This window comes from Pseudophryne corroboree, chromosome 9 (assembly GCF_028390025.1).
Source record: "Pseudophryne corroboree isolate aPseCor3 chromosome 9, aPseCor3.hap2, whole genome shotgun sequence".
In the NCBI taxonomy this organism is placed as follows: domain Eukaryota; kingdom Metazoa; phylum Chordata; class Amphibia; order Anura; family Myobatrachidae; genus Pseudophryne; species Pseudophryne corroboree.
This window is the reverse complement of record NC_086452.1, coordinates 79,269,370-79,296,374: the sequence shown is the minus strand read 5'-3', so window position 1 is coordinate 79,296,374 and position 27,005 is coordinate 79,269,370. Positions and strand designations below refer to the sequence as shown.

Here is a 27,005-nt window from a genome sequence, read left to right as displayed (position 1 = left end):
CAACCGCCATGCCGTCAAACGCAGCCGCGGTAAGTCTTGGAACAGACAGGGTCCTTGCTGGAGCAGGTCCCTTCTTAGAGGTAGAGGCCACGGATCCTCCGTGAGCATCTCTTGAAGTTCCGGTTACCAAGTCCTTCTTGGCCAATCCGGAGCCACGAATATAGTGCTTAGTCCTCTCCATCTTATAATTCTCAGTACCTTGGGTATGAGAGGCAGAGGAGGGAACACATACACTGACTGGTACACCCACTGTGTTACCAGAGCGTCTACAGCTATTGCCTGAGGGTCCCTTGACCTGGCGCAATACTTGTCGAGTTTTATAAACATGTGGAAGACTTCTGGGTGAAGTCCCCACTCTCCCGGGTGGGGGTCGTGTCTGCTGAGGAAGTCTGCTTCCCAGTTGTCCACTCCCGGAATGAATACTGCTGACAGTGCTATCCCATGATTTTCCGCCCAGCGAAGAATCCTTGCAGCTTCTGCCTTGCCCTCCTGCTTCTTGTGTCACCCTGTCTGTTTACATGGGTGACTGCCGTGATGTTGTCCGAATGGATCAACTCCTGGTGACCTTGAAGCAGAGGTCTTGCTGAGCTTAGAGCATTGTAAATGGCCCTTAGCTTCAGGATATTTATGTGAAGTGATGTCTCCAGGCTTGACCATAAACTCTGGAAATTCCTTCCCTGTGTGACTGCTCCCCAGCCTCGCAGGCTGGCATCCGTGGTCACCAGGACCCAGTCCTGAATGTCGAATCTGCGGCCCTCTAGAAGATGAGCACTCTGCAACCACCACAGGAGAGACACCCTTGTGCTTGGTGACAGGGTTATCCGCTGATGCATCTGAAGATGCGACCCGGACCATTTGTCCAGCAGGTCCCACTGGAAAGTTCTTGCGTGGAATCTGCCGAATGGGATTGCTTCGTAGGAAGCCACCATTTTTCCCAGAACCCTTTCATTGATGTACTGAGACTTGGCTCGGTTATAGGAGGTTCCCGACTAGCTCGGATAACTCCCTGACTTTCTCCTCCGGGAGAAACATCTTTTTCTGGACTGTGTCCAGGATCATCCCTAGGAACAGAAGACGAGTCGTCGGAATCAGCTGCGATTTTGGAATATTGAGAATCCAATTGTGCTGCCGCAACACTACCTGAGATAGTGCTACACCGACCTCCAACTGTTCCCTGGATCTTACCCTTATCAGGGAATCGTCCAAGTAAGGGATAACTAAAATTCCCTTCCTTCGAAAGAGTATCATCATTTCGGCCATTACCTTGGTAAAGACCCGGGGTGCCGTGGACCATCCATACGGCAGCGTCTGAAACTGATAGTGACAGTTCTGTACCACAAACCTGAGGTACCCTTGGTGAGAAGGGTAAATTGGGACATGAAGGTAAGCATCCTTGATGTCCCGAGACATCATGTAGTCCCCTTCTTCCAGGTTCGCAATCACTGCTCTGAGTGACTCAATCTTGAATTTGAACCTCCGTATGCAAGTGTTCAAGATTTTAGATTAAGAATCGGTCTCACCGAGCCGTCCGGCTTCGGTACCACAACAGTGTGGAATAATACCCCGTTCCCTGTTGCAGGAGGGGTACCTTGATTATCACCTGCTGGGAATACAGCTTGTGAATGGCTTCCAAAACTGCCTCCCTGTCAGAGGGAGACATCGGTAAAGCCGACTTTAGGAAACGGCGAGGGGGAGACGTCTCGAATTCCAATTTGTACCCCTGAGATATCACCTGAAGGATCCAGGGGTCTAATTGCGAGTGAGCCCACTGCGCGCTGAAATTCATTGAGACGGGCCCCCACCGTGCATGATTCTGCTTGTAAAGCCCCAGCGTCATACTGTGAGCTTGGCAGAGGCGGGAGAGGGCTTCTGTTCCTGGGAACTGGCTGATTTCTGCAGCCTTTTTCCTCTCCCTCTGTCACGGGGCAGAAAAGAGGAACCTTTTGCCCGCTTGCCCACGAAAGGACTGCGCCTGATAATACGGCGTCTTCTTATGTTGAGAGGCGACCTGGGGTACAAACGTGGATTTCCCAGCTGTTGCCGTGGCCACCAGGTCTGAAAGACCGACCCCAAATAACTCCTCCCCTTAATAAGGCAATACTTCCAAATGCCGTTTGGAATCCGCATCACCTGACCACTGTCGTGTCCATAACCCTCTACTGGCAGAAATGGACAACGCACTTAGACTTGATGCCAGTAGGCAAATATTCCGCTGTGCATCACGCATATATAGAAATGCATCTTTTAAATGCTCTATAGTCAATAATATACTGTCCCTATCTAGGGTATCAATATTTTCAGTCAGGGAATCCGACCACGCCAACCCAGCACTGCACATCCAGGCTGAGGCGATTGCTGGTCGCAGTATAACACCAGTATGTGTGTAAATACATTTTAGGATACCCTCCTGCTTTCTATCAGCAGGATCCTTAAGGGCGGCCATCTCAGGAGAGGGTAGAGCCCTTGTTCTTACAAGCGTGTGACCGCTTTATCCACCCTAGGGGGTGTTTCCCAACGCACCCTAACCTCTGGCGGGAAAGGATATAATGCCAATAACATTTTAGAAATTATCAGTTGTTATCGGGGGAAACCCACGCATCATCACACACCTCATTTAATTTCTCAGATTCAGGAAAACTACAGGTAGTTTTTCCTCACCGAACATAATACCCCTTTTTGGTGGTACTCGTATTATCAGAAATGTGTAAAACATTTTTCATTGCCTCAATCATGTAATGTGTGGCCCTACTGGAAGTCACATTTGTCTCTTCACCGTCGACACTGGAGTCAGTATCCGTGTCGGCGTCTATATCTGCCATCTGAGGTAACGGGCGCTTTAGAGCCCCTGACGGCCTATGAGACGTCTGGACAGGCACAAGCTGAGTAGCCGGCTGTCTCATGTCAACCACTGTCTTTTATACAGAGCTTACACTGTCACGTAATTCCTTCCAACAGTTCATCCACTCAGGTGTCGACCCCCTAGGGGGTGACATCACTATTACAGGCCATCTGCTCCGTCTCCACATCATTTTTCTCCTCATACATGTCGACACAAACGTACCGACACACAGCACACACACAGGGAATGCTCTGATAGAGGACAGGACCCCACTAGCCCTTTGGGGAGACAGAGGGAGAGTTTGCCAGCACACACCAGAGCGCTATATATATATACAGGGATAACCTTATATAAGTGTTTTTCCCCTTATAGCTGCTGTATTGTTTATACTGCGCCTAATTAGTGCCCCCCCTCTCTTTTTTAACCCTTTCTGTAGTGTAGTGACTGCAGGGGAGAGCCAGGGAGCTTCCCTCCAACGGAGCTGTGAGGAAAAATGGCGCCAGTGTGCTGAGGAGATAAGGCCGCCGAAAAGGGGGCGGAGCCTATCTCCCGTTTTTCTGTGTATTCTGGCAGGGGTTAAATTCATCCATATAGCCCAGGAGCTATATGTGATGCATTTTTTTTTGCCATCCAAGGTGTTTTTATTGCGTCTCAGGGCGCCCCCCCCCAGCGCCCTGCACCCTCAGTGACCGGAGTGTGAAGTGTGCTGAGAGCAATGGCGCACAGCTGCAGTGCTGTGCGCTACCTTGTTGAAGACAGGATGTCTTCTGCCGCCGATTTTCCGGACCTCTTCTGTCTTCTGGCTCTGTAAGGGGGCCGGCGGCGCGGCTCTGGGACCTATCCATGGCTGGGCCTGTGATCGGTCCTCTGGAGCTAATGTCCAGTAGCCTAAGAAGCCCAATCCACTCTGCACGCAGGTGAGTTCGCTTCTTCTCCCCTTAGTCCCTCAATGCAGTGAGCCTGTTGCCAGCAGGTCTCACTGAACATAAAAAACCTAAAACTAAAACTTTTCACTAAGCAGCTCAGGAGAGCCACCTAGTGTGCACCCTTCTCGTTCGGGCACAAAAATCTAACTGAGGCTTGGAGGAGGGTCATAGGGGGAGGAGCCAGTGCACACCAGGTAGTCCTAAAGCTTTACTTTTGTGCCCAGACTCCTGCGGAGCCGCTATTCCCCATGGTCCTTACGGAGTCCCCAGCATCCACTAGGACGTCAGAGAAAATCTCAAAAACACTTTTTTCACATTGTCATTATGGGGCATTGTGTGTAGAAATGTATGTGAAGCGCTGTGAATACTTTCCGGATGCACTGTATATATAATTCCTGCTACTAATACCACTTCCTATATAACAAAATACTCTACTGAAAGGGTCCCCAAAGTAGGTGCCGTGGGGCACTTGCAGGGGTGCCCTCAGGCTGGTGGCTCACGACCAAATCAAACTATTTATGGTCCATATGATAGGCACAACCAGTGCTGGCGGCTGGAAATCATAAAATGTGGACAAACAGAAGTACAACCCTGTCCACCACCATATAACAGAACCTAAGAACGACAGATGACCACAACTGACTTAATAATTTTTGCAGACTTTCTCAATAAGAAACTTTTGGCCTACAGGTGCCATAAAAAATAAAAGCTGATATTCTTGGAACCTAATGAAAGTTTGGGAACCATGGATCTTCATGGCTTTCCCAATTGCTTCCTTACCTTTATTTCAACTGAAATTATAACTGCAATGTCTTTTTCCCCAGTTCTTGTTGATGTTACATCACTATTCATTCTGTATTCTGCTTCCACATTTGTGTTTCCCAAATGGCTTATTTTACATCTTCATGTAATCATTTTTTTAATGACACCTAAGGCAGGACTGCCCAACCTGTGGCTCTCCAGCTGTTGTGAAATTACACATCCCAGCATACTCTGCCAAAGTTTTATAGCATTCCCTAATAGCAAAACTTTGTCAGTGCATGCTGGGACTTGTAGTTTCACAACAGGTGGAGAGACACCATTGGGCCAGTCCTGTTCTAAGGCATCAACCGTCACACATTTTTATATCTGCCCCACCCCTTGCAGACCACAAGTTAGCTATGTTTACAGAGACACCCATGACTGTATCTGTGTGTACTCGATCCACTACAATCTGGCTTTCGCCCACTCCACTCAACTGAGACTGCCCTGGTGAAAGTCACCAATGACCTGCTTTCGGCCAAATCCAGGGGCCACTTCTCTCTGCTTATCCTTCTGGACCTCTCTGCTGCCTTTGACACCGTAGATCATCCTCTCCTCCTCCGCACACTCCAAAATGCTGGCCTCTCTAGCGCTGTCCTTGACTGGTTTTCTTCTTACCTCACTAACCGCTCCTTCTCTGTGTCTGCCTCCAGCACCACCTCACACCCTTCCATCCTTCCTGTTGGTGTCCCTCAGGGTTCTGTCCTTGGACCCCTTCTGTTCTCCCTGTACACCTCTTCCCTGGGTGCTCTCATTTACTCATTTGGCCTTCAATACCAACTCTATGCTAATGACACACAACTCTACCTCTCCTCTCCTGATCTGTCCCCCTCTGTCCTCTCTCAGGTTTCCAGCTGCCTCTCCGCAAAATCCTCCTGGATGTCTGAACGCTCTCTGAAGTTCAACATGGACTAAACTGAACTCCTCATCTTCCCCCCCATCCAGAGGAACACCCCCGACCAATATCTCCATCATTGTTGACAACACCACCATCTCCCCCGTTCCCCAACTCCGCTGCTTGGGCGTCACTCTCGACTCCTCCCTCTCCTTTGCACCCCACATCCAAGCTCTGGCACAATCCTGTCGTTTCCAGCTGCGCAACATTGCTCGTATCAGGCCATACCTCTCCCAGAGTGCAACTAAACTCATCATCCACTCACTGGTCATCTCACGACTTGATTACTGCAATGTTCTCCTCACTGGCCTCGCTTGCTCCCATCTTGCTCCCCTCCAATCTGTCCTGAACTCCGCAGCTAGGCTTATCTTCCTCTCCCGCCACTCCCCTTCGACAAAATCTACACTGGCTCCCATTCCCCTATAGAATCCTCTTCAAACTCCTCACCCTCACATACAAGGCCATCTCTAATTCCACTGCTCCCTACATCTCCAACCTCCTTTCCCTTCATACTCCCTCCCGCCCCCTACGGTCGACCAATGACCGTCGCCCCTCCACCGCCCTGGTCACTGCTTCCCATGCACGAGTTCAGGATTTTGCCCATGCTGCACCCCTTCAGTGGAACGCACTGCCCGCTCCATTAGACTCTCCCCAACCTTGTAAAGCTTCAAACGGGCACTAAAAACCCACCTATTCATCAAAGCATACCCTCCCGAAGCATAACCCAGTGCTGAAACCGCGCCTCCACCCCCCTGCCTCATGCCGTGAACATCTCAGCTTTGCTTGCATACTGCCATCACGCTACCTCCCATTTGCCTGCACCTCTTGTCATCTGTCTGTCGCCCCTCCCCACTAGATTGTTAGCTCTTCAGAGCAGGGCCCTCTTTCCTCTTGTTATCTAAGCCCTCGTCTCGACACATTTCACTCGCAGCTCTCCCCTACTCAACGACCATCTTTATCCTGCTAGTAAAGGCTCATCTCTATCTATGACCATCAGCTTCTAGTAGTACGATGAGCACTCCATCAATACTTACATCTTAGCTGTATTATGTCTTGAGAACGTGTGGTGTTCTATTTTACCTGTACTCTATTTTTGTTATTTATTTACTGTAATGCTATGTTTGTCTCCCTGTACTGTCCTTTGTACGGCGCTGCGAAACACATGTGGCGCCTTATAAATAAAACGTAATAATAATAATAATAATAATACTCTATGAGCTCTACAGAACCTTACAGTCATCTATGATAGTATGGAAGCCTGTCACCTGTATACAATCTTCTACACAGCCCCAGAGTGATGCAAGATAGAGAAAATCTGCAGCTATTTTAAAAATGCCCATTTGCTGCAAGGGGGTAGGAAAGATCATTCTGATTGAAAGGTATGTAACTATGTGAAATAGCAAACTTTAAAAGTTAAACATGTTCTAAAAAAAAAAAAAAAAATCACAGCGGTCATAAACATCGGATGAAAGAGTTGATCCTATATGTAGCCACCGTTCAATGTGGAGATGCCTGCTCAGACTTACCTCGCTCTGTTGGCCTCTCTGGTCATGTCCCAGGCCCATGTGATGAAGTTCTGACTCAAGTATGAGACAATGGATTCTGCACAAAGCATCTGGGAGCAGAAGACGTTGGTGAGGACACTCTCGTCGTGGTGGAGGTAGATGGCAAGGAGCTTTCTCTGCAAAACAAGCGGAACGGGTTCATGTTAAACAGGATCACCGTACATGTTACATGTGTGGTTACAGCCAGCAAATTTACATGCAGAAAAGTCACACATGAATCTCCAAGTCTTGTATGGCTTAAGAAAATAAGCTCACACGTTTATCTTTTCGGAACACATGGCAGCGCAGTTGCGTTGAGTGGTCAACGACCATCAATATTGAAGGACAAATTGGGAAAACTGTAAAGCTCTCCTGGGCAGGGATCCCAACTGCAAGGTTTACCTAACTCACATGTTAGTGCAAGTCTATGAAGTTGATTAAAAAAGTTGATTAGTTGTGAGTTTGCTCGCCCCACAAATGAGTGCTACTAATAGCTGCCGATGGATTTTTGTATGCAGCGACATAGGGGCGAAATTGGGTCATGCAAGCGTCAAGCCCAGATGATTTTCGTCAACATTGTTGCAATGGCAACTCTCCCCCTTCGTGACTAATTGAATCAATCTCCATTTACTTTATGAAGCCTGGACACATGGTCAAGTTTAGAAAATGAATTGACAACATGGTGGCTTGCATTCAGTGGAATATTGGATTAATAATATCAGGGGCCAAATGTAATTCAGTGAGAGTTTCAGAAAGTGAGAGATTTGGTAAGGTTTTTCAGTTTTTTTCTAAAGTGGCAATCATTTACACTGCAAAACCAGGTTGATCTTGCTGTGTAAATGATTGCCACTTTAATAAAAAATGCAAAACCTTACCAAATCTCTCACTTTTTGAAACTCTCACTCTATTACATTTGGCCCCATGTGTTAAAAAGAATAAAAGAGTCAAAGATACGTGAATTTCTCAGTGTCATCTTGATTTCAGTTCACAAAACAGAGTCCTTCAGTCTTTTCCTCCAAGATATAATTTCCCAGATACATAAAAACAAAGGAGAAAATAATACAATGGCATAGGAAGGTCTTGAAAAGGGGTATGCTAGAGCACCCTTTGTGATGGTAAAAGTACCTTAGGATCACCTTGACTCCACACACATCTTCTGAGGTGGTCCTAAGTGACTCAGTGAAGGAATATAAGGAGAAATATTCTTAAAAGAAACCTTTATAGGCGGAATCCACACGATTCCTGTGTGAGAATGGTACGCCATCCTTTACACATTCAGCAGGGCGGAGGTTAAGGATCATCTATTTCACCTGATCTAGAACTTTTCCCAATCACCAAGGGTGTTCTAGCATACTCCTTTCAAAACCTACTGTGCTATTGTAAATTCTGTAAATTACATATACAATGTACAGACCTGCAGCTCCAGGTGTGCGCAGGTCCACTTCTGTTTATTTTCAGTGTACGTGGTCAAGTTTGACCTCACTGGGTTTCAAGTATTTATGGTGATCAACTGAAGATCACTTAATAATTAAGTTGTTTGTGCAAAGCGATGACAAGCTCATAATCAGAAGATGAGCAAATCACAAATGAGTACGCAAATGTCTGTCATTGGTTTCGTTCCCAAAGGCTGAAGAGAAATCCCATAAACTTTCCATAGTTTACAGAAGTTTCCACCGTTTCTCTGTTGCTACCAAATAGGAAAAGGAATTACCAAATGATCTGTATTTAATTTAGGCAAAATCAGGCGATGTCTAGATCACCCGTTCTACATTTCAAAGAGCAACTTCCATGCAATATCCTAAGTTACTGTGCTAGAATCTGTTCCATTCTAAGGAAAGCAGGGTAAGGAGCTGTTTACACAGTGATTAGGCCTTTAGAATAAGCTCCCAACTCCTGCAGCGAGAGCCCAACAATTATTCATCTGGACTAATTCACAAAGCTGGGGAATATTAAACACCCATGCTGGGAGGACAGGCGAAAGCAGGCTGGTGGAGAAGACAGAAACTCCTTGAAAACCCCTTGAACAGCCTTCATTATTTTCCCCTGCAAGGATATCTTAGGAAAGTGTTTAGTTAGAGAAAAACCCACATTGACCTTGCTGTAAACCCTTTAATCTGTCCTTTGTTACAGTCCCGCTTTGTGGCCAGGGGCTGGCATTTTTAACACTCTTCCCCACCCCCCTTTGCTCTTTATGGACAGAAAAAAAGCAGAAATAAGTACAAAAAGGTGAAAGAAACTTGCAGAAAAATAAATCAATATCTCAAACATGAGACACAGACATATACTGTATTAGTAGATCGCACCGTAATTCAAATGATAATACAGTTTTATCAAACTTCTTTCTGAACTTTTGTTCCTATAACATAATAATATTACACAGTGCTTTATAGAGCAAATTTAATCATTTGCACTAGTCTTGGAGTTTACAGTTTCAAATCTTCATACACATTAAGGTCACCTATTAGCAGTCAATGAAACTACCAGTATATATTTGGAGTATGGGCGGAAACAGAAGCACCCAGAGGGAACCCACACAAACTGTATGTAACATGTCAAATTAACCACTACAGTCTCGTTAAGCGGTTTTATCGCATTGCATTGCAATTAAGATGGCCAAAATATATGTCACATGGCACCTGGCACTCCGAGAATGGATGTTTGGTGCTATTGCAGCAATATTGTAGGGTTCGGCTAACCCTCGGGGGTGGCAGGTAGGGCTACCCCCCAGGCCCTAGCCCTAACAGTTACCCTGATACTTACCATCGGAATATCGGCTATCGGTGTTCCGACGCCGGTCTCCTGAGTGGTGTCGGGATTTAGACGTTGGTCACATGACCGCCAGCATCACGTCCATTGAGATGCTAAAAGCATCCCATTCTGCATGAGGACAGTCCCTACAACATGTACAGTACACACACATATACACTAGGGTTAATTCTGTCATAAACCATTTAGCCTACCAGTAAGTTTCTGGATTGTTGGAGGAAACTTGAGAAGCCAGAGGAAACCAACCAAACATGGGGAGTATATACAAACTAAACATACAGGGCCCTATTAAAAAATGAACACGAACTACTGTGATCTTCGGTCTACAACATAGTCTACAGAAGAGTTTTATCTTCTCAGTCCAATTTTTGGCAATGGTGTTTTATAAGGAAAAATAAGAATTTACTCACCGGTAATTCTATTTCTCGTAGTCCGTAGTGGATGCTGGGAACTCCGTAAGGACCATGGGGAATAGACGGGCTCCGCAGGAGACTGGGCACTCTAAAGAAAAGATTAGGTACTATCTGGTGTGCACTGGCTCCTCCCTCTATGCCCCTCCTCCAGACCTCAGTTAGGGAAACTGTGCCCGGAAGAGCTGACATTACAAGGAAAGGATTTTTGGAATCCAGGGTAAGACTCATACCAGCCACACCAATCACACCGTACAACTTGTGATAACCATACCCAGTTAACAGTATGAACAACAACTGAGCCTCACTCAACGGATGGCTCATAACAATAACCCTTATTTAAGCAATAACTATATACACGTATTGCAGAAAGTCCGCACTTGGGACGGGTGCCCAGCATCCACTACGGACTACGAGAAATAGAATTACCGGTGAGTAAATTCTTATTTTCTCTGACGTCCTAGTGGATGCTGGGAACTCCGTAAGGACCATGGGGATTATACCAAAGCTCCCAAACGGGCGGGAGAGTGCGGATGACTCTGCAGCACCGAATGAGCAAACACAAGGTCCTCCTCAGCCAGGGTATCAAACTTGTAGAACTTAGCAAATGTGTTTGAATCCGACCAAGTAGCCGCTCGGCAAAGCTGTAAAGCCGAGACCCCTCGGGCAGCCGCCCAAGAAGAGCCCACCTTCCTTGTGGAATGGGCTTTTACTGATTTTGGATGCGGCAATCCAGCCGCAGAATGAGCCAGCTGAATCGTGCTACAGATCCAGCGAGCAATAGTTTACTTTGAAGCAGGAGCACCCAGCTTGTTGGGTGCATGCAGGATAAACAGCGAGTCAGTCTTCCTGACTCCAGCAGTGCTGGAAACATATATTTTCAAAGCCCTGACTACGTCCAGCAACTTGGAGTCCTCCAAGTCACGAGTAGCCGCAGGCACCACAATAGGTTGGTTCAAATGAAACAATGATACCACCTTTGGGAGAAATTGAGGACGAGTCCTCAATTCTGCCCTGTCCATATGGAAGATCAGATATGGGCTTTTACATGACAAAGCCGCCAATTCCGACACACGCCTAGCCGATGCTAAGGCCAACAGCATGACCACTTTCCACGTGAGATACTTTAGTTCCACGGTCCTAAGTGGCTCAAACCAGTGGGATTTCAGGAAATCCAACACAACGTTAAGATCCCAGGGTGCCACTGGTGGCACAAAAGGGGGCTGAATATGCAGCACTCCCTTAACATACGTCTGAACCTCAGGCAGTGAAGCCAGTTCTTTTTGAAAGAAAATGAATAGGGCCGAAATCTGGACCTTTATGGACCCCAATTTTAGGCCCATAGTCACCCCTGACTGTAGGAAGTGCAGGAATCGACCCAGCTGGAATTCCTCTGTAGGGGCCGTCCTGGCCTCACACCAAGCAACATATTTTCGCCATATACGGTGATAATGCTTTGCTGTCACATCCTTCCTAGCCTTTATCAGCGTAGGAATAACTTCATCCGGAATGCCTTTTTCCGCTAGGATCCGGCGTTCAACCGCCATGCTGTCAAACGCAGCCGCGGTAGGTCTTGGAACAGACAGGGCCCTTGTTGCAGCAGGTCCTGTCTGAGAGGCAGAGGCCATGGGTCCTCTGTGCGCATTTCTTGCAGTTCCGGGTACCAAGTCCTTCTTGGCCAATCCGGAACAATGAGTATTGTTCTTATTCCTCTCTTTCTTACTATTCTCAGTACCTTGGGTATGAGAGGAAGAGTAGGAAACACATATACCGACTGGTACACCCACGGTGTCACTAGGGCGTCCGCAGCTATCGCCTGAGGGTCCCTTGACCTGGCGCAATATCTTGAGGCGGGACGCCATCATGTCCACCTGTGGCAGTTCCCATCGCTTTGCAATCTGTGTGAAGACTTCTTGATGAAGTCCCCACTGTCCCGGGTGGAGGTCGTGTCTGCTGAGGAAGTCTGCTTCCCAGTTGTCCACTCCCGGAATGAACACTGCTGACAGTGCTTGCACGTGATTCTCCGCCCACCGAAGAATCTTTGTGGCTTCCGCCATTGCCATCCTGCTTCTTGTGCCGCCCTGGCGGTTTACATGGGCGACCGCCGTGACGTTGTCTGACTGAATCAGCACTATACGGTTTCGAAGCAGGGGCTCTGCTTGACTCAGGGCGTTGTAAATGGCCCTTAGTTCCAGTATATTTATGTGTAGAGAAGTCTCCAGACTTGACCACAGCCCTTGGCAGTTTCTTCCCTGAGTGACTGCCCCCCATCCTCGGAGGCTTGCATCCGTGGTCACCAGGACCCAGTCCTGTATGCCGAACCTGCGGCCCTCGAGAAGGTGAGCACTCTGCAGCCACCACAGAAGAGACACCCTGGCCCTTGGGGACAGGGTGATCAGCCGATGCATCTGAAGATGCGATCCGGACCACTTGTCCAACAGATCCCACTGAAAGATCCTTGCATGGAACCTGCCGAAGGGAATGGCTTCGTATGAAGCCACCATCTTTCCCAGGACTCGCGTGCAGTGATGCACCGATACCTGTTTTGGTTTCAGGAGGTCCCTGACCAGAGATGCTAATTCCTGGGCCTTCTCCACCGGGAGAAACACCTTCTTCTGTTCTGTGTCCAGAATCATGCCCAGGAAAAGCAGACACGTCGTAGGAATCAGCTGCGACTTTGGAACATTCAGAATCCAGCCGTGCTGTTGCAACACTTCCTGAGAGAGTGCTACGTTGAACAACAACTGCTCTCTGGACCTCGTCCTTATGAGGAGATCGTCCAAGTACGGGATAACTATAACTCCCTTCTTCCGGAGGAGTATCATCATTTCGGCCATTACCTTGGTAAATATCCTTGGTGCCGTGGACAGGCCAAACGGCAACGTCTGAACTGGTAATGACAGTCCTGTACCACAAACCTTGAGGTACTCCTGGTGAAGTGGGTAAATGGGGACATGCAAGTAAGCATTCTTGATGTCCAGCGACACCATAAAATCCCCCTCTTCCAGGCTTGCAATAACCGCTCTGAGCGATTCCATTTTGAACTTGAATTTCTTTATATAAGTGTTCAAGGATTTTAAATTCAGAATGGGTCTAACCGAACCGTCCGGTTTCGGTACCACAAACATTGTAGAATAGTAACCCCTTCCCTGTTGAAGGAGGGGGACCCTGATAATCACTTGCTGGAGGTACAGCTTGTGAATTGCCGCCAGTACTACCTCCCTTTCCATGGGGGAAGCTGACAAGGCTGATTTGAGGTAACGGCGGGGGGGAGTCGCTTCGAATTCCAGCTTGTATCCCTGAGATACAATTTGTACAGCCCAGAGATCCACCTGTGAGCGAACCCACTGGTTGCTGAAGTTTCGGAGACGCGCCCCCACCGCACCTGGCTCCGCTTGTGGAGCCCTAACGTCATGCGGTGGACTTAGTGGAAGCAGGGGAGGACTTTTGTTCCTGGGAACTGGCTGCATGGTGCAGCTTCTTACCTCTACCCCTGCCTCTGGCAAGAAAGGATGCGCCCCTGACCCTCTTGCCTTTCTGAGAACGAAAGGACTGCATTTGATAATATGGTGCTTTCTTAGGCTGTGAGGAGACCTGAGGCAAGAAAGTCGACTTTCCAGCTGTCGCTGTGGACACGAGGTCCGATAGACCGTCCCCAAACAATTCCTCACCCTTATAAGGCAAAACCTCCATGTGTTTTTTAGAATCAGCATCTCCTGTCCATTGCAGAGTCCATAAGACCCTCCTGGCAGAAATGGACATAGCATTAATTCTAGAGCCCAGCAGGCAAATGTCCCTCTGAGCATCCCGCATATATAAGACAACGTCTTTTATATGGCCCAGGGTTAGCAAAACAGTATCCCTGTCGAGGGAATCTATGTCGTCTGACAGAGTATCTGTCCATGCTGCTACAGCACTACACATCCAGGCTGAAGCAATAGCAGGTCTCAGTAGAGTACCAGAGTGTGTATACACTGACTTAAGGATAGCTTCCTGCTTTCTATCCGCAGGCTCCTTTAGGGCAGCCGTATCCTGAGACGGCAGGGTCACCTTTTTAGATAAGCGTGTCAGCGCCTTGTCCACCCTAGGGGATGTTTCCCAACGTAACCTGTCCGTTGGCGGGAAAGGGTACGCCATCAGTAACCTCTTAGAAATCACTAGTTTCTTATCAGGGGAACCCCACGCTTCTTCACATAATTCATTTAATTCATCAGATGGGGGAAAAGTCACTGGCTGCTTTTTCTCCCCAAACATATAAACCCTCTTGGTATTAACAGGGTTAATCTCAGAAATGTGTAATACATCTTTCATTGCAATAATCATGTATCGGATGGCCTTGGTCATTTTAGACTGTAAATATGCCTCATCATCGTCGACACTTGAGTCGGACTCCGTGTCGACATCTGTGTCAACCATCTGAGATAGAGGGCGTTTATGAGCCCCTGACGGTTTCTGAGTCACCTGGGCAGGCGCGGGCTGAGACCCCGGCTGTCCCAAGGCTGCAGCGTCATCAAACCTTTTAATGTAAGGAGCTAACATTGTCGTTTAAGACCTTCCCCATATCCATCCAATCAGGTGTCGGCCCCGACGGGGGCGACACCACACTTATCTGCCCTTGCTCCGCCTCCACGTAACTCTCCTCATCAAACATGTCGACACAGCCGTACCGACACACCGCACACACACAGGGAATGCTCAGACTGAGGACAGGACCCCACAAAGTCCTTTGGGGAGACAGAGAGAGAGTATGCCAGCACACACCACAGCGCTATATAACACAGGGATTTTCACTTATAATAAGTGATTACCCAATAGCTGCCTTATATGTTATATTTGCGCCTAAATTTATGTGCTCCCCCTCTCTTTTTTACCCTTCTTGTACCTGGATACTGCAGGGGAGAGCCTGGGGAGCTGCTTCCAGTGGAGCTGTGAAGAGAAAATGGCGCTGGTGTGCTGAGGAAGAAGGCCCCGCCCCCTCAGTGGCGGGCTTCTGTCCCACTTTCTGTGTAAAAAAATGGCGGGGGTTTTTACATATATACAGTGCCAGACTGTATATATGTATTTTTATTGCCAAAAGGTACTTCAATTGCTGCCCAGGGCGCCCCCCCCCCCCCAGCGCCCTGCACCCTACAGTGACCGGAGTGTGTAAGTGTGCTGGGAGCAATGGCGCACAGCTGCGGTGCTGTGCGCTACCTTAAATGAAGACAGGAGTCTTCTGCCGCCGATTTCGTCGTCTTCAAGCTTCTGTTCTTCTGGCTCTGCGAGGGGGACGGCGGCGCGGCTCCGGGAACGGACGATCGAGGACAGGTGCCTGTGTTCGAACCCTCTGGAGCTAATGGTGTCCAGTAGCCTAAGAAGCACAAGCTAGCTGCAAGCAGGTAGGTTCGCTTCTCTCCCCTTAGTCCCACGTAGCAGTGAGTCTGTTGCCAGCAGATCTCACTGAAAATAAAAAACCTAATAAATACTTTCTTTACTAGTAAGCTCAGGAGAGACCACTAGGAGCACCCAGCTCGGCCGGGCACAGATTCTAACTGAGGTCTGGAGGAGGGGCATAGAGGGAGGAGCCAGTGCACACCAGATAGTACCTAATCTTTTCTTTAGAGTGCCCAGTCTCCTGCGGAGCCCGTCTATTCCCCATGGTCCTTACGGAGTTTCCAGCATCCAGTAGGACGTCAGAGAAAGACAAAAAATGAGAAGTCCGATCTACTGACTTACAAAACTGTTCTGATATTTAACAGGGCTATACAATCATATAATGATGTCAGAACTGACTGAAGGCTGTACAACTAATGCTGGGGATTCCTGAAGAGGGCCCATAGAGGTCCAGCTAATCAGTGCCAGCAGCTGTTGTAGACCACAACTAATCATTATATGAAACACACCAGTACCTGATATTATGACCGGCACTAGCACATGACAATCGGCAGGGATCCAGTATCGGCAGGTTACACACTGGATGCCTTTTGTTTGCGCTCTTTGATGAATAGTACAAATTGGAGAGAGCTGGTAATCAGCAAGTGTGTTAGGAGTGTGGTATAGAAGAGCTACAGTGCCTAGGTAGACAGTCATTAGGTGACCCCTTATGGTCAACAGGTACAGAAGGTCGACACGACAATGGTCAACACAAATGATATCATATGGGACCACAATCAGTGGAAACACATATGCTCGTCACACTTTGGGCAAGGTGGCTCGCTCTGCTACCGCTGCGCTCACTACAGGTTATTGGGGCAGATGTATCAATCTGGAGAAGGCATAAGGAAGTGATAAACCAGTGATATGTACAAGGTGATAAAGGCACCAGCCAATCAGCTCCAATATGTAAATTAACAGTTAGGATCTGATTGGCTGGTGCCTTTATCACCTTATACATATCACTGGTTTATCACTTCCTTATGCCTTCTCCAGATTAATACATCTGCCCCCCAATTCCCAATTGTAGTCCACAACTCAAGCAAAAAGTTGAGAAAACAGGTAAAAAAAACACCTTGTGTTGGCCTTTGTCATGTCGACATTTCGTACCTGTTGACCTAATACATGTCGACCATATGGTGTCAACCTATTATCTGGATACATTGTGCAGGACCACTTATAAGCAACAGCTGTAATTCCAGTTACACCAGCTGGTCCACTTACAGCCCAGACGTGCAGTTACAGGGAGATAAGGACTACTCAGAACATATTACATGCTAAATCCAATTAACAAGTGCCAATGTTTGGCCCGACCTACTGTACACATACCACAGTATACCGCATACAGAATGGTGGCATCACCGCTTGCTGCTACAACTGTGCAATCTTCAGCATTAACACAAGTAGGTGTGCACCTTTTACCTCGATCCATCAAACGTTATCTCCTGCTCTTGAGAGAAATAACATACTTCTCCCATCATGTTAGGCGTAACATCTGCACTCTGCATCGCTAGCAATTAGTCTATATTAGCCAAAAACCAGTCTGGCAGCATGGACCACCGAGGTACAGATCAAACAATGAAATGGATGGCACACCACAGCACTAAATACATACTATGCACCAAGGCAAGTCAGGCACTCCCCACTTCATCCACTGTATGTAAGTGGGCACAGCCAATCTGGTGCGGACGTGCCTTACTGCTCTACCCAGTCAAAACCATACAAGACATGATAGTAGTAACTCCATGGTGTATTGAATCTAATTAAAAAAAAAGCCTCAATAAAGTTCTGAGGGAGAATGAAACACGTTGGTAGAAGGAGCATTCTTAAACTACATACCTCTGCAAAACAGAACTCCCTCTATGCCCCTCCTCCAGACCTCAGTTAGGGAAACTGTGCCCGGAAGAGCTGACACTACAAGGAAAGGATTTGGAATCCAGGGTAAGACTCATACCAGCCACACCAATCACACCGCACAACTCGTGATAACTATACCCAGTTAACAGTATGAATAACAACTGAGCCTCACTGAACAGATGGCTCATAACAATAACCCTTTAGTTAAGCAATAACTATATACAAGTATTGCAGAAAATCCGCACTTGGGACGGGCTCCCAGCATCCACTACGGACTACGAGAAATAGAATTACCGGTGAGTAAATTCTTATTTTCTCTGACGTCCTAGTGGATGCTGGGTACTCCGTAAGGACCATGGGGATTATACCAAAGCTCCCAAACGGGCGGGAGAGTGCGGATGACTCTGCAGCACCGCATGAGCAAACTCAAGGTCCTCCTCAGCCATGGTATCAAACTTGTAGAATTTTTCAAACGTGTTTGACCCCGACCAGGTAGCAGCTCGGCAAAGTTGTAATGCCGAGATCCCTTGGGCAGCCGCCCAAGAAGAGCCCCCTTACTCGTGGAATGGGCTTTTACTGATTTAGGATGCGGCAGTCCAGCCGCAGAATGTGCAAGTTGAATCGTGCTACAGATCCAGCAAACAAAAAATAGTCTGCTTAGAAGCAGGAGCACCCAGCTTGTTGGGTGCATGCAGGATAAACAGCGAGTCAGTATTTCTGACTCTAGCCGTCCTGGAAACATAGATATTCAGGGCCCGGACAACATCCAGCAACTTGGAGGCCTCCAAGTCCCGAGTAGCCGCAGGCACCACAATAGGTTGGTTCAAATGAAACGCTGATACCACCTTAGGGAGAAATTGGGGACAAATCCTCAATTCTGCCCTGTCCCTATGGAAGATAAGATAAGGGCTTTTACATGACAAAGCCGCCAATTCTGACACACGCCTAGCCGAAGCCAAGGCCAAATATATATATGACCACTTTCCACGTGAGATACTTCAACTCCACGTTCTGAAGTGGCTCAAAACAATGTGATTTTAGGAAATCCAACACTATGTTGAGATCCCAAGGTGCCACTGGAGGCACAAAAGGGGCTGAATATGCAGCACTCCCTTAACAACGTCTGAACTTCAGGCAGCGTCTTTCCTAGCCTTTAACAGCGTAGGAATCACTTCATCTGGAACGCCCTTTTCCGTTAGGATCCGGCGTTCAACCGCCAAGCCATCAAACGCAGCCGCGGTAAGTCTTGGAACAGACAGGGCCCCTGCAGTAACAGGTCCTGTATGAGAGACAGAGGCCATGGGTCCTCCGAGATCATTTCTTGTAGCTCTGGGTACCAAGTTCTTCTTGGCCAATCCGGAACTACGAGTATAGTTCTTACTCCTCTCTTACTTACTATCCTCAGTACCTTGGGTATGAGAGGAAGAGGAGTGAACACATAAACCGACTGGTACACCCACGGTATCACTAGTGCGTCCACAGCCATCGCCTGTGGGTCTCTTGACCTGGCGCAATACTTTTTTAGCTTTTTGTTGAGGCGGGACGCCATCATGTCCACCTGTGGCCGTTCCCAACGGTTCACAATCTGCGTGAAGACTTCTGGATGAAGTCCCCACTCTCCCGGGTGGAGGTCGTGCCTGCTGAGGAAGTCTGCTTCCTAGTTTTCCACACCCGGAATGAACACTGCTGACAGTGTTAGCACATGATACTCCGCCCATCGGAGAATCCTTGTGGCTTCTGCCAACGCCATCCTGCTTCTTGTGCCGCCTTGTCGGTTTACATGGGCGACAGCCGTGATGTTGTCTGACTGAATCAGCACCGGCTGGTTTTGAAGCAGGGGTTCTGCTTGCCTTAGGGCATTGTAAATGGCCCTTAGGTCCAGAATATTTATGTGTAGGGAAGTCTCCTTACTCGACCATTGTCCTTGGAAGTTTCTTCCCTGAGTGACTGCTCCCCAACCTCGGAGGCTTGCATCCGTGGTCACCAGGACCCAATTCTGAATGCCGAATCTGCGGCCCCTCGAGAAGATGAGCACTCGGGGACAGGGTGATCAGCCGATGCATCTGAAGATGCGATCCTCACTTGTCTAACAGGTCCCACTGAAAGTTCCTTGCATGGAACCTGCCGAAGGGAATTGCTTCTTAAGAAGCTACCATCTTTTCCAGGACTCGCGTGCAATGATGCACCGACACCTGTTTTGGTTTCAGGAGGTCTCTGACCAGAGATGACAACTCCTTGGCCTTCTCCTCCGGGAGAAACACCTTCTTCTGTTGTGTGTCCAGAAACATGCCCAATATCAGCAGACGCGCCGTAGGAACCAGCTGCGACTTTGGGATATTCAGAATCCAGCCGTGCTGTTGTAGCACTTCCTGAGATAGTGCTACTCCGATCAACGACTGCTCCTTGGACCTCGCCTTTATAAGGAGATCGTCCAAGTACGGGATAATTATAACTCCCTTCTTTCGAAGGAGTATCATCATTTTGGCCATTACCTTGGAACACACCCTCGGTGCCGTGGACAGACCAAACGGCAACGTCTGGAATTGGTAATGGCAGTTCTGTACCACAACCTTGAGGTACTCCTGGTGAGGTAGGTAAATGGGGACATGTAGGTAAGCATCCTTGATGTCCAGCGACACCATAATATCCCCCTCTTCCAGGCTTGCAATAATCGCCCTGAGCCATTCCATTTTGAACTTGAACTTCCTTATATAAGCGTTCAAGGATTTCAATTTTAGAATGGGTCTCACCGAACCGTCTGGTTTCGGTACCACAAACATTGTGGAATAGTAACCCCGTCCCTGTTGAAGGAGGGGAACTTTGATTATCACCTGCTGGAGGTACAGCTTGTGAATTGCCGCCAGTACTACCTCCCTGTCCTGGGGAGTAGCTGGCAAGGCTGATTTGAGGTAACGGCGAGGGGGAGACGTCTCGAACTCCAGCTTGTATCCCTGAGATACCACTTGTAGAACCCAGAGATCCACCTGTGAGCGAACCCACTGGTCGCTGAAGTTCCGGAGACGGGCCCCCACCGCACCTGACTCCACATGTGGAGCCCCAGCGTCATGCGGTGGACTTAGTGGAAGCAGGGGAGGATTTTTGTTCTTGGGAACTGGCTGTATGGTGCAGCTTTTTCCCCCTACCCCTGCCTCTGGGCAGAAAGGACGCGCCTCTAACCCGCTTGCCTTTCTGAGGCCGAAAGGACTGTACTTGATAATACGGTGCTTTCTTAGGCTGTGAGGGAACCTGAGGTAAAAAAGTCGACTTCCCAGCTGTTGCTGTGGATACGAGGTCCGAAAGACCATCCCCAAGCAATTCCTCACCCTTGTAAGGCAAAATTTCCATGTGCCTTTTAGAATCAGCATCACCCGTCCACTGCCGAGTCCATGAGATGGCAGTGCCACCTTATTTGATAAGCGTGTGAGCGCGTTGTCCACCTTAGGGGATGTCTCCCAGCGTAACCTATCCGTTGGCAGGAAAGGGTACGCCAGTAGTAACCGCTTAGAAATTACTAGTTTTTATCTGGTGAACCCCACGCTTCTTCACACAATTCGTTTAACTCATCAGATGGGGGAAAAGTCACTGGCTGCTTTTTCTCCCCAAACATAATACCCTTTTTTGTGGTAACCGGGTTAATGTCAGAAATGTGCAACACATTTTTAATTGCCGTAATCATGCATCGGATGGCCCTAGTGGATTGTATATTTGTCACATCCTCGTCGACACTGGAGTCAGACTCCGTGTCGACATCTGTGTCTGCCATCTGAGGTAGCGGGCGTTTTTGAGCCCCTGACGGCCTCTGAGATGCCTGGGCAGGCGCGGGCTGAGATGCCGGCTGTCCCAAAGCTGCGTCATCGAACCTTTTATGTAAGGAGTTGACACTGTCGGTTAATACCTTCCACATATCCATCCACTCAGGTGTCGGCCCCGCAGGGGGCGACATCACACTTATCGGCACCTGCTCCGCCTCCACGTAAGCGTCCTCATCAAACATGTCGACACAGCCGTACCGACACACCGCACACACACACAGGGAATGCTCTGACTGAGGACAGGACCCCACAAAGTCCTTTGGGGAGACAGAGAGAGAGTATGCCAGCACACACCACAGCGCTATATAAACAGGGATTTACACTAACAAAAGTGAATTTTCCCTATAGCTGCTTAATATACTCAGTTTGCGCCTAAATTTAGTGCCCCCCCTCTCTTCTTTACCCTTTGAGCCTGGAAACTGCAGGGGAGAGCCTGGGGAGCTGTCTTCCAGCGGAGCTGTGAAGAGAAAATGGCGCCGGTGTGCTGAGGGAGATAGCCCCGCCCCCTTCTCGGCGGACTTCTCCCGCTTTTTTATATACTTTTATGGCGGGGGATTATGCACATATACAGTTTATTAGACTGTATTATGTGCTTTTTGCCATGTAAGGTACTCTAATTGCAGCCCAGGGCGCCCCCCCCCAGCGCCCTGCACCCATCAGTGACCGGAGTGTGTGGTGTGCATAGGGAGCAATGGCGCACAGCTGCAGTGCTGTGCGCTACCTTAATGAAGACCGAAGTCTTCAGCCGCCGATTTCCTCCGGTTTCTTCCGTCTTCTGGCTCTGCAAGGGGGACGGCGGCGCGGCTCCGGTAACGGACGATCGAGGTCGGGCCCTGTGTTCGATCCCTCTGGAGCTAATGGTGTCCAGTAGCCTAGAAGCACAAGCTAGCTGCAAGCAGGTAGGTTTGCTTCTCTCCCCTAAGTCCCACGTAGCAGTGAGTCTGTTGCCAGCAGATCTCACTGAAAATAAAAAACCTAACAAATACTTTCTTTTCTAGAAGCTCAGGAGAGCCCCTAGTGTGCAACCAGCTCTGGCCGGGCACAGATTCTAACTGAGGTCTGGAGGAGGGGCATAGAGGGAGGAGCCAGTGCACACCAGATAGTACCTAATCTTTCTTTTAGAGTGCTCAGTCTCCTGCGGAGCCCCGTCTATTCCCCATGGTCCTTACGGAGTACCCAGCATCCACTAGGACGTCAGAGAAATAAAGTTATCCTGAGGTGCTCTTAAAATCACTATTTTTATTTTTTTTACATTGGTAGGTTTTGACCTTCAAAAAAGTTATATAGACTTGTGACATTGCCTTCTGCTCAGCAGCTATAATTAATGTCCTTTAAGATGAGATCTGAACAGTCTTACTAACACACGCTTAGCTCATAAAAAGATCACATGTGAAGATGTGGATAGGAATAACTCAAGGAGCGCTAAGGACTCTTCGGCTGTAAAGTGGCCCCCAGTGAGCTGTTCTTGGAAGGGATTTCATTAAATCGGGGCAGAGTGTGATATCGTGAGAAACACGTTATCAAATGGAGTGTTTTACTTAGTGATTAAGCAGATACCAGTTCACGAAATTCTCCAAATCCCCCCCTAATCCAGGCACTCCAATAAACATTTAATGAGCAGAGCAGTTCAAAAAGGCTGGCGGGGGATTTAAACCTTCAATCTTGTTTTTATTGACTGTGGAAACTCAATTTCCAACGCGGATTCATCTGCTCTCTGCCGATTCTCCAGAATTTCATATTAAACATTAGATAGGAAAGTGAGAAATTAAATGGAAATAGAAATAATAGACCTGAAGACACAAAAACACCTTCTGTGGAATAAGTATGGGCTGCAGAGCTGTACACAGGCTCGAACCTTCAACAGCTTCATTGCACAAAGATATTAATTATATCTATATAGATACATATTTATTCATACATATATATTCAAACATATACAAATATACATACATATATACACATACATATTATAGAAATGTGTTGGAAAGCAGGTATATTTGCCCCAGGTTTCTTACCTTTGTCTTTTAAAGCCCCAGGAATGTTGTGTTGGTTCTACTGAGAGCTTTTTGGCTTTTAGAAAGAGCCGGTTAAGTGGTCCTGGAGTATGAATGTGAGAAAGAAGGGTGGGCTCTATCTGGGTTTTACACACTATACAATTATCTGGCAGATAATCTGCCAGATTAAGATGGTTGGAATGAAAATTTGGTGTTGGATAAAAGCAAATGGCAATCGACCATTTGCGCCCAAAAACTGCAAAATGGACAAAAACAGTCGTTCATCCAAGTTGGTTAATTTGTGTTTAACCAATTTGTATAAACGACAGGTTTTGTTAGTTTTCCAGTGTTTGTGAGCAAATGGTCGATGGTCATTTGCTCTCATCCATTACCAGAATTTCAGTCCAACCAGCTAGATCTGGCAGATTATCTGCCAGATAATTGTATACTGTGTACCTAGTTTATGGCCAGCATTAGGGCTTGTAGCTTCAGAGCAGGCTAATTAGTGATTTCACCTGCATGAGGGTGTTAAAAGGCTGCTAGCCTGATCTGTAGGTCTCTCATAGCTTTGGGAAAAGGGACTGCACAGTCTCTGTCAAGTGAACTATACTGAGTGACATGTTGCTTATGGTTTTGTAGTGTTTGTCAGGAGGGACTTATTGAGATAGTTGCCAGACGGCATGGTGTTTACTTTAATATTTTATTTTCCTACATAATAAAACTGGTTGAAGCCAGTTGCACCAGAAACCTTGGACTTGTGTAGTCTCTCGGCTGCTGTGCACTACCATCTACCCCAGGAGATGGCACGTTCCCCTAACCTCATTACTAATTATATATACATATATACAATATACGAGAGAGAGGGGGTGGGGGGAGATCAATATTTAATATATACATGCACAAACTATGAAATATATGATCCTGGTATCTATCTGGTCACCTCAGCCTCCCTGTCCTTGCCACCTTCCCATTCCCTGCGCTAATGCACAGGATGGGAGCTGAGGTGCGCCCATAAGGTTTGACATACACATGCCACAGTCGCAATTAGGTAATCATGCAAACGTGTGCAGCAAACCCCACCGAGCAACCAACCTCTTAGCCACACACCTAGGTAAACAATCCCCCCATACAGACACCCCCAGGCAAACACCCTCCCCTCCCCCCCCACCCCGTAGCCACATCACTACCCCCTCTAAAGCCACAATTTCTGGCCACTCATAGACCCTCTTATCGGAGAGCTCTATGCAGCCAGAGCTGGAGTCAGCAAACAGTGCAGGCCGGGTCAAACGTTCAGTCCCCTGTGCGTGAAAGGACTGCCAGAATTCAGGCACACCCACGAATCTCCGCTGGGGCTGCTGAACAGGGGTTCTGCATCCTCCCCCCATAATCTGGTAGCCAGGCAGCAAAATATAGGGGCCATAGCGACCTGGATCCTGATATTAATCGAGCCCTAATTTTATAAATGCAATTTTTCAGTAGACAAAGTTTACTTCCTGCATGGAAAAAATAGGTATTTAATACCTACCGGTAATTCCTTTTGTAGTACTCCGTAGTGGATACTGAGGATCTGTACTTTAGTACCATGTGGTATAGACCGGGTCCACTGGAGCCTGGCACTTTAAAACCTTTAGCGTGTATATGTGTGTGCTGGCTCCTCCCCTCTATGCCCCTCCTACCAGACTCAGTCTAGGAAACTGTGCCCGAGGAGCAGGACATACCACGAGAGAAGAAAACAGGTACAACAGTGGTGAAGCACTAAGCCAACACACAACCATAACCGAAAGGAGGGCGCCAGCCATCCCAACAACAAAATAAGACCGCAACGGCGGGCCAATCAAACACTTACTCGGGTAAGCAGGAATCGAAGCACTGAGGCGGGCTCCAAGTATCCACTACGGACTACGAGAAAAGGAATTACCGGTAGGTATTAAATTCCTATTTTCTCTAATGTCCTAGTGGATACTGGTGATCTGGGGATCTGTACTTTAGTACCATGGGGAAGTCCCAAAGCTCCCAAACGGATGGGAGGTGCTGAGACCCCTGTAAAACCGCCTGACCAAACTGAAGGCCATCCTTGGCAAAAGTGTCGAACCGACAGAATTTAACAGAAGTGTTCAAACCAGACCAAGTAGCAGCTCGACACAACTGTAAGGCCGAGACACCCCGGGCAGCTGCCCAGGAAGAGCCCACAGACCTCATTGAGCGGGCCTGAATAGACGTCGGCAAAGGCAGAGCCGCCGAAGTATAGACTTGTTGAATGGTCAACCTGAGCCAACAAGAAATTGATTGCTTGGAAGCCGGCCGACCAATTTTGGTGGCATCATAAAGGACAAACAGCAAATCAGATATTCGATGACGAGCTGTCCTCTTGACATAAATCTTCAGAGCCCTCACCACATCCAAGGACTCTGGTCCAACGGAAGCATCAGACAACACCGGAACCACAATGGGTTGATTCACATGAAAAGCTGAAACCACTTTTGGCAAAAACTGAGGTAGGGTCCTGAGTTCCGCCCTGTCTTCATGAAAAATCAAATAAGGGCTCTTTCAGGATAAGGCCCCCAATTCAGAGACACGTCTGGAAGCCGCCACTGCTAATAACATAACATCACAATTTTCCAAGTGAGAAATTTCAACTCCACCCTATTTAAGGGTTCAAACCAGTCCGATTGAAGAAAGGACAGAACCACATTGAGATCCCACGGAGCCGTGGGAGGTACGAAGGGCGGTTACATATGAAGAACTCCCTTAAGAAAAGTTTGTACTTCCGGCAACATGGCAAGTTGTTTCTATAAGAAAATAGAGAGCGCCGAAATCTGGACTTTGATGGAGCCCAAACGTAGGCCCATATCCACTCCAGCTTGCAGGAAAAGTAGAAAACGACCAATTCTAAATTCCACAGGAGAAACCTTTCTACTTTCACACCAGGAAAAGGAGATTTATGATAGACTTACCATAGTCAAATCTCTTTCTGCAAGGTACACTGGGTTCCACAGGGAAACAAGTTGGATCTTTATCCGAGGAATCAACAGGCTAAAGCTTGGACTGTTCCCAGGATGCATTGCACCGCCTCCTCTATAACCCCACCTCCGGACACAGGAGCTCAATTTCGTTGAACCAGTCCAATGCCGTAGCAGGTAAGAAAGACGGCAGATGTTAGCCACATTCTCACGACAGGAGAAGGGACCAGCGGCTAATGCCATACAAACCCTAAGAAGCTAAGTGCGTCAGGGTGGGCGCCCTGTGGAACCCAGTGTACCTCGCAGAAAGAGATTTAACTATGGTAAGTCTACCATAAATCTCCTTTTCTGCAGCGGGGTACACTGGGATTCCACAGGGAAACATCGGGGATGTCCTAAAGCAGTTCCTCATGGGAGGGAACGCACCGTAGTGGGCACAAGAACACCACGTCCAAAGGAAGCATCCTTTGAGGTGGAAGCATCAAAGGCATAGAACCTAATGAATGTGTTCACGGAGGACCACGTAGCAGCCTTGCACAATTGTTCAGCGGACGCGCCACGGCGGGCCACACAAGAAGGTCCAACAGACCGAGTAGAATGGGCTTAGATAGCAGCAGGAGCTGGGAGTCCAGCCTGTACACAGGCTTGTGCAATCACCATTCTAATCCATCTGGCCAAGGTTTGCTTATTCGCAGGCCAGCCACGTTTGTGAAAACCAAAAAGTACAAAAAGGGTATCTGACCTCCTGATAGAGGCAGTCCTCTCCATGTAGATACGGAGAGCCCGTAC

At 48.0% G+C, this 27,005-nt stretch overlaps 1 protein-coding gene across 4 annotated transcripts in view; it reads right to left on the bottom strand.

The window, feature by feature from the left end:
* The window catches only part of FAF1 (Fas associated factor 1), a 599,080-nt gene that overhangs the window by 95,337 nt on the left and 476,738 nt on the right, over nt 1-27,005 (bottom strand). For all 4 annotated transcript variants that reach the window (XM_063939564.1, XM_063939566.1, XM_063939563.1 and 1 more), the window contains one exon: nt 6,988-7,142. In XM_063939564.1, coding sequence (XP_063795634.1) covers nt 6,988-7,142 — 155 coding nt within the window. The remainder of the gene's footprint in view (nt 1-6,987; nt 7,143-27,005) is intronic.